Here is an 8864-nt window from a genome sequence, read left to right as displayed (position 1 = left end):
GGCAAACCGCCACATCTTCATCCAAGCTCATCACAGTCCCCTGAAGAGGGAGCTGTTGTTTTATTTGTGCCTCCATTCCCACAGAGGGTTAACACAGTCTTATCCCTACTTCTAATTTTAACTTCTTTAGTTTCTAATCTGTCATTTCCAACATATGTTCATGATTTTCCCTGCAGTCGGGCAGTGATCTGCAGGTCTTTGTGAGACGGCGAATAGCCCGAATCAACTTTTTTTCTGTTTTTGCTTTATGTTCTCTTCAGCCCATTAACCAGTCTAAGCTCGTCTAATAATATAAGGTGAATAATTAAAAGAAAAAAGATAGGATAAAACCTTGCCTTAGGTCTGTGTGGGAGTGGGCACATATGGGGAAAATTCTGCCCTCAAGCCTTTCCGTCAGAGTCGCTCTCGCTGACTTGTTCGGTGTTGAAAGAATATGAAATTCTTCTTAACCTAACCAAGCTGTTAGGTGTGTAAACTGCATCAAAACACAACAAAAACTAAAGCGAGTCTTCACATTGTGGACTGTGTGTATTTTGAGACCTGCCTGATCCTCCTGTTGGTTTGGCGTTGCACCTTATTGGTTCAAGAAGCTTGCAGACTCCAGCTCCAGTGAGAGCGCAGAAAGGTGCATATTTCACTTGCTTTATTGGATTGTCCTTACAGATTTTCCAATGTGCACACAGTCTGTTTGACATTTTACATTTTTAAAAACATTGTTAGTATTTTAAAAACATACAGACCAAAATAATTAGATTTTATAATTTAGAAAATTACAGCAGCTTATTTATTTAGGTTTATAAAAATTTATACACATGTTATCTTTTGTGCTGTCTTTCTATTTTTAATGATAACTTTATTTTCTTTAGCACTACCGCATGCATTTAAATTTAGAGCTGAGGGCAGGAAGGGGTAAGAAAAACAAAAAGCAGCGTGCAGGTTTATAATTACTCTGCTGCCTTTAAAATAAAGTGTGATACTGTAAGTGTCTTTATAATCTTATAATCTCATGGGTCTGTTGTCAGTGGACAGTGATGTACACTCTTATTTAGTTTCTAATATAAATACCAGCCAAAGTCACTAAAATCACTTTTCCTCCTCATCCTGATGCTCTGGTTGAACTTCAGCAGATCTCATTGGCATCAGTATGTTGAGTTGCTGTCATGTGATTGGCTGATTGGGTTTGTGTATTGAGTCTATGTAAATGTGAAATCATCTTGTGGGAGGGTTGTCCATGAACAGTGACATATTTGCATTTTTAGAGTAAAAGAGCTCGGGGGCAGCTGTAAAGTGAAGAGAGGTAATTCGATTTGGTAACGCTGCTTGAACAGAAGTATCGGTTAAAGCGTCCGCGGCCTTTGTTCAGGTCATTTAAAAAAAAAAAAAAAAAAAAAACCTTATCAGTCTCTAAAGGTTTAGCAGCATTAACAGCATCTATAGTGTAAACTCATTTTCCATTTATGAATAGCCAGCAGCAAGATAAAATTACATGGATCCATTTCATGTAATCTGCATTAGTAAACAAGCCCTTTACCTCCTCTCTAGTTTTCTGTTGATGAAGCTATACATCCAAGATAATGTTCCCTTTAGGAAGCTCCAGGGATCGGATATGGGAAGATGTTTTATTACAAATAAAGTGAAGTAAGAATATTAAAGCGCACAGAGACGCACACAAACATGCCAGGGTATAAAGTTCATTTCTCAGAATTCACTTACCGATCCATTAACCATCCCACCCTGTCTCCTGTGTCACATGTATCATGTGTTTTAACGGGCCTCTCTCTAACACACACACACACACACGCGTGCATGCATGCTCTCCCCGTGTGTTTAATTACAGCCATAATAAGCACTTGGATGGAAACTAAGTTTGATAAGGCCACTAATGACAAATGCGATTTGGGAAATTCCCTTTTCCCGCTCTCTCAGCTTCGTCCTCGTCATCTCATACATCACATCTTAATTATGAGTCTTCCTAATGTGTTTTCCTGGGATTTACTCTTTCATATTTCAAGATTGACAAAGCGCCCAGCAATTACTGTCTGTCGTTGTTACCGTGGATATAATATCTACAGTCACATGATGGCCTCCCAAGGTGACCAGGAAGTGGGTTTTTCTAATGGCGATGTTGGGTGGCTGGTTGGGGGAGATGGGGGGGGGTCAGGGGTAAAAGTGGCATTTGTGCGTGCAGCTCCTTTTCTTGATTTATGTGGAGGCTGTAATGACATCATATTCAACAGCCGAAAGGGTAATAAATTAGATATCAGCTAATGGAGGCTGAGGCTCTTCCTTTGTTAGCGCGCTCCTGTTCTCTGCTCACATCGCTCTTTTCTTTTCCCCTGTGAAGTAAATACGCCTTTAATTACTTTCACATAAATTTTAAAGTGTCGTTTATTCACAGCGAAACTACTGACAAGAAGATGCTGGCATTAAAGAGCCTCTCTACAACGTAAACCTGTCGTTGCATTTATATTTAACTTCTTTTCTTCTTTTTCCAATGAAAAGTCACGAAATGTCTTTTAAATAAAGCTTCACCTGTTTTATGTTTGTGAAAACTGCTCCTCAGATCTGATCAGTAAAAGTTTTTTTTTATCAGAATTGTGTACATTCGACCCAGTGCTGGATCCATTTTAGGGAAATGACTGAAGTAGATTGCTAAAGTCCTGGTCACGCCGTCCTAGAGACCACCTGTCACTGGTGAAGTTGCTGCCAGCATGAAATTGGTCATAAGAAGGAATACCACGCTGGAACGAAATCCTCCCCACAATCGCTTCAGTCAGGAGTAGACGGTGTGCAAGAAAGACTGCAAATGCTTGCAAACTAGTCACTCAGCTTCAGTGAACTTTGAAAAGGTGTGACGCAAACCAGAAACTGTGAACGCTCACCTTCAAAGTAAAAGCTGCATCTTTTGCTGAGGCATCGCTTTAAAAGTTTTAAGGTGAACGTTCTCCGTTTCCAGTTCGTTTCACACTTTTTTACTAAAGCTCAGAGAGTAAATGGCGAGTCTTTGCCGATCACTTGGTGTCTTCAATGCAAACCCTTGGCGACCGTGTCAATCTGCTAGGGACCAAAGAGCTCACAAGGAACTTTTTGGCGCTGCACCCTCACAGGGAGCAGCCTCCAGCAAACACTCACCAACCTGTCAGGACATACACGTTTCCCTACCCTGACTGGTCTCTAGGCCAGTGTGGCTGACACATTGCTGATCGATCACACTTCCTCTCTTGTTGCTTCCCAGAGGCCCACTCTGAGTCAGCAAGAACGCTGTTCTGGGCAATGAAACCCGCTTTTAATTAACATTTAGTTACCGTTTCACCTGAGACCGCAGATTTACTTATTACCTTCCAGCAAGCATTCCCGGTAGAGATCATCTTTATGTGTTTGAGTGTTTTCACCGCTGCATGGACGTGACCCTGTCAGTGGCTCATCAGCGTGCAGTCATTAAACAGCTGCACTCTTCTTTTAGCAAATAACCAGTCGTCTTTCTCCGTGTATAAACATTTTAGGAGAGCTGTCAATTATCCAAACACTGACCTAAAATTTCTTTCTCCTGTTCCTGCTGCCAAAGCAGCAAAACCGCACCTTGTTCTTCTCTGCAGGCCGGTTCCACTCTGGAAAACTTTTAGCCGATAAAGCTAGACTCACATTTTCTTTCCTCTCTGTATCTACACACAAAACGGATGCATTTAGTAACCTTAAGTTTCAATGTCAGCTGTGTTTATTGGCTTCTTAAACTGAGTCAACTTGAAACCGAGCGTGTGCGCCTCAAAACCCTTCCAAAAATAAACACTGAGAACGACATCTAGCCTTTGACTGTGGTATTCAGCGGTGGGTGTGACAGCGGTGCTTTGTTCTGTCCATTAGAAGAGGCGGTGAATGTTATTACATGTCCCCGCTCTCTCATTTTTCCTTCCTGCCCTGTTGTTTTATGTTTTTTATCAGTAGGATCGTGCACAAAGCAGAATCCTGCAACACTGCAGAGACGATCAATATTGAATTTTTTTTATGTGACTTCCTCGTATTTCTTCATTATTATTATTTTTTTGCATGCATCAGTAATGATGCTGGGTGTTGTTGTTTTTGTTGTTGTTGTTGTTTTTTAACAACAGGGGTGAAGTGTGTCATCTCTGCAGCCTGCAACATCCTGTGCAGTAAATCAGTTTCCTAGTTTCTATTTGTATTTTATTCTGTTAGCTGTTTATTTTTCTTAATGGTGTCTGGGTGATTGCATCAGTCAAACAAAAAAACCCAACTTGAATGTAATTAGCAGTTTTTGCTGCAGTCATCGCAGCAGCATGGAAACCTCAACATCTGCTTTCCCTCTAAAAACACCGGGCCGAGCAGCGAAGAAGACAAACACATGCTGAGCTCTCGAGCTTCCTGTAAATGGTAATGTGCCTGTAGTGTGTTTATTGTTATCCGTTTTAAAAAGAAAAAAGTGTAATAGTCTGGACTTATTTGTGAAGAAGAGAGTTATCAGGTCTTTCTCTTTAACTGATTGGAAGCAGCTCAGTAAAGTTTTCTTTTGTTTCTGTTTCCACAGGCGGTCGGAGGAGGAAGTGGATATGGACAAAGTGACGGCCGCTATGGTGCTGACGAGCCTCTCTACCAGCCCGCTGGTGAGGAGCCCACCTGTGAGAGTCAGTGGTAAGCATCATTAGTACTAAATAAACAGCCGTAAATAAATATTTCCTTTTTATGCGTCACTTGGCTATTTTTCTAATAACATAGCAGAGGTTTTATGAAAAGCGAACTAAAACAAGTCGCTGAGCCAATAATTTGTGTGTTTTCCTGTACGCTGTGTTTCATTCCCTCACAGCTGTTATCTTGTGAATGCATGTGGAAGCTTAAGGTTGATAAATTACTGCCACCTGCTGTGCTGTAGGATCATCTCATCAATGAGCTGTGGAAATCCAAAGAAAAGCACAATGAGTCTGGATCTCTGCCACTCGGCAAAGTGGCGGAAGTCCAAAATGCCCCATAACTGCAATCTCGTGAAACCATTTAGGCGGTCTTTGTAACCAGCCTGCTGTCCTTCCAGCCGAGCAGACGCGCAGCCAACCACCGTGCACGTGGTGTCACTGCCGTACGTCATGCACAGATGAACAAACTGAGCTTTAAATGCTAACTGTACACTTTTTATCTAAATGTAGTCATGTAGTTTGAGATCACACAGCGTGCACGGAACACAGAGCACTGCTGATATCTCTCAAATGAACCAGTAGTCTTGTTGTTCTGACCACTCAGAGCCTGTGCTGCTGCTGAGCCACATCCTCTTTTATGTTAAATGTTCTGCCGAAGAAACGAGTGAAGAGAGAAGAGAGAGGCACCCTGCCAGGAAGCAGCTTCACTAAACCAAACTGGGTCTCTGTCTCTCTCACACACACATGTACAATCACTGCAAAGTTTTCCCCTGCTTCACTAAGTGAAATGCCTTTTGTGGCTGATATTCAAAAGAAACTCTTCTTTGATCTTAAAAAAAAGGAGACCTTGGAAGTGTCTCGGTGGAATCACACAACAGGAGAGTAACCTTTATTTTCTTGTGTCATAGTGAAGACTGCTTCTGGGAGGCTCTTTCTTTGTGAAGTGCAAATATAGCTATCTGAACCTAATTGGATGTCTTGATCTCATCCTTTGTTGTGTTTGTAGCATTTACAGATATAACTAAAGAAGTTTGAGCTTCTGTTAGATAAACTCTCCATCTCCTGTTCCTGTGTGTCTTCAGAGGGTCTGAGTGGATCGTGGAAAGACAACGGCTCGGCCGGACCCTTCACCCCATCGAGCAACAGCTCCTCGGGGGGCTACTGGAGCTGGTCTGCTCCGAGCGATCAGTCCAACCCCTCCACACCATCCCCACCGCTCTCTGCAGACAGCTTCAAGCCCTTCCGTGTACCCAGCCTGGGAGGGGTGGGGCCTGGCCCCGCAGGACCTGAAGACCCCATTCTGGATGAGCAGGATGGGAGCAGCCTGCTCTTTGATGAGCCCATCCCTCGCAAGCGCAAGGTGAATAGAGTTTAGCTGGGTAAAAATCCTGTGTGGGTTCTCCGGATACTCCGGCTTCAGTTCAAAGACATGAGTTTAGTGGGGTTTGGTTAATTGGTGATTCTAGATTATCCATGTGAATGTGAGTCTGAATGGTCGTCTGTCTCTCTGTGTTAGCCCTGTGACAGACTGGCGACCTGTCCAGGGTGTACCCTGCCTCTCGCCTTGTGATCTTGATGCGCTTCCCCTGTCTGACACAGATGGTCTTTTTAAGGCACATTTCTTTTAAAGAGAGGGTGGAGGAGGGTGAGGCCACTGAGGTGATCATATTAGCTATATCCTTACTCAATGACAGAGCCAAGAGTAGGACAAAAAACACATGAAACAGAGTGTTTATAGCAGCCTGAGCCGACTCCCTGTGAGGGATTATTTGTACATGCGTTGACCTTGTTATTTGAAATCTTTAAAGCGAGTATCACTGCTGTACGGGGAAAATCATATACACAGAAAACAAGGACGAGCATCAAATGCCCCTTCAAAATGATGAAAACCACTGCACGCGGTGTTTTCCCAACACGATTTTTCGAGTCAGTTGAATTTATGCTAATATCATCTCGATGGTTCTGTAAATTTAGCAGAAAAGAGACGAAGCCAATAAAGATTTGAGCCAAACTCAATGGTTAAACTTAATTTTTGTTAGTGTGTGTTTTTAGACTCAAAATACTGTTGAAGAACTTTAACTGTACAAAAGCAGTTACGCTTCATGGATAACAATCAGCAGCCAAGTTACCTGGTAAACATCTGCCATCAATGCAGCATCAAGAGAAATAAGAATGACTGTCAATCAGGGAGTTATCAGCACTGGATTATTTCTGATACAACCATATTAACATGGTAGCAGTTTTTCATTGTTAAACATCGGCACTGTTAGTAGTTAATCATCACGGGGTTAAGGGAAGGAGATATGATGATATGTTTCCCAGGTGCTTTTGTCCCACTTGTGGCTTCACTTTTATTACTGTGTGGTGCATTAAAAGCTTTTTTTGAAGGAAACAGTCGCACTGATCCTGATAGCAGGCATATCTGGAGGTAAGAATAAAGGTCGTGAACTTGTCTTTGAGATCCCGCCACATGTACATGAGCTGGTTGATTTCTCTTCTGCAATATTAACCTGTGAGGTTACCGATGTAATTTAGTTTCTGACTGATAGGCGGAGAGGGAAATTGGACAGGAAAGGACACAAAGCCTTTTTTGCTCCGGTCTTGAGTTTCGTGTCACGCGTCCTGGCCACACACACACTTTCTTTCACACTAATCATTTCACCTCGTCTCATCACTACGCGCCACTGACAGCTCATCACATCTACACCACGCTGTCACTCGTTATTTTGTCCGACGTATATTGCGTCGCTCTCTCTCTCTCTCTGCCTTCATCTCGGGGCTCTCCTCTGCTTATCGGCGCTCCTGTGTGCCAGTTTGCCGACGGTATCAGCCATCTTCCCCTCCTTTCATTCTTTCCTCTCCCCTGCTCTCGCCTCTGTTTTCTCCCCTCTCTCTTCCGTTCTCGCTGCTTGAGTGTGTCCTCCCCAGACATTTGTCCTTAATAATTACTTCCTCAGCCTTCACGTGTAGCTCCTCTCAAAAACACAGTAATGATTTGAATTCCCTCAACGGCAAACAGAAAAGATTCTGCTGGCCCTCTTAAAAAAAAAAAAGAAAAGAAAAGGGGGGGGAAATCGATAGACTCTTTAGTGAGCTCCACGTTGGCGCAGTGTACTCGGATAATTGGGAAGATCACAAAGAAGGGCGTGGAGGGAGGAGAAAGAGAGGGAGAAACGGGAAGAGAGATGAAGGTTGTGGATGAAAAATTAAAGAGTGACTAACAGGAATTACATGAAAAAGGAAGAGAGCGCAGACGGAGGCTTGAACAGCGTCTCCGAAAGCTCCTATAATGTTGGCTTAACAAGTCGCACTCACACAATCTATACGTGCAGATGCCAGGCTTCCTCGTGAACTTATCTACATGCTACTCGCGTGCTCTTGTAGGCTCCCCATTTAATTAACTGTGAAATGTTGCTTTAAAGGGGCGCACACGCTCGCCAACACACAAAATCGGCTTTTGTTACGCAAAGACAAAACAATGCAATCGGGGAAGGGGGGCACGTGATTGCTGTGTGTATGTGTGAGAGTGTTTCTGAAAGAGAGAGAAAATTAGAAATAAAACATGTTGTCAAAGTTAAATCAGCCTGCTTAACAATAGCTTGACAGACGTGGCTATAAGACCGTTTATAATAGCTCGGAGCGAGAGTGCAGGAGGGCAGGGAGGAAGTTCACGGGGCTCTTTTACTCCATGAAAACAATACACGGTCTCTGTAGGACGCCGGTGGTTTAATTACATTAGGCAGATCAGAGACACTGGAGCATCACCGCCATTGTGTCCACGGTAACACCAGAGACAGATGCTGCATTAAAGCTGTGTGTCTATTTTGTTTTCTTCCCTGGTTTTAATCTGCATCATTTCAAAGTGACACTTTATAGTGTAACGCAAAGACTTTAAATATGGTATCATAAACTGATCACTCTGAAGGAGATTGCATATTTAAAGTCCTTTAAATCCTTTAAATTCCCAACGTAAACATGGCATATCTGCATTTTAATCTAGGACAGGTATGACGTTGAACAATGAATACTAGCAGGGTGTTAGTGAGGCAGTGCAGCAGCATGTTTAATCTGAGAAATTTCATTTATCTCCATATATCGCCTTAATTTTGTAAATTATGGTTATTTTACTATAAAAACAGCCCCTACATCATAATGTTGTAATTTCTATGTATGTGCTTGTTCGTTTAAAATAAAATGGCATGTGATGTGCAAAAAAAGAGCAAG

General features: G+C 42.6%; 1 protein-coding gene across 1 annotated transcript in view; it reads left to right on the top strand.

Annotated features, from left to right (window-relative positions):
- Positions 1-8864, top strand: part of znf704 (zinc finger protein 704) — a 51467-nt gene that overhangs the window by 38103 nt on the left and 4500 nt on the right. Inside the window, exons 3-4 of the mRNA XM_005728456.2 lie at positions 4541-4644; positions 5723-6000. Coding sequence (XP_005728513.1) covers positions 4541-4644; positions 5723-6000 — 382 coding nt within the window. The remainder of the gene's footprint in view (positions 1-4540; positions 4645-5722; positions 6001-8864) is intronic.

Source organism: Pundamilia nyererei, unplaced genomic scaffold (genome assembly GCF_000239375.1).
Source record: "Pundamilia nyererei isolate P.nyererei 1_Seehausen unplaced genomic scaffold, PunNye1.0 scaffold00028, whole genome shotgun sequence".
Lineage (NCBI taxonomy): Eukaryota > Metazoa > Chordata > Actinopteri > Cichliformes > Cichlidae > Pundamilia > Pundamilia nyererei.
The sequence above is the reverse complement of the archived record's forward strand: the minus strand, read 5'-3'. Positions and strand labels throughout refer to the sequence as shown.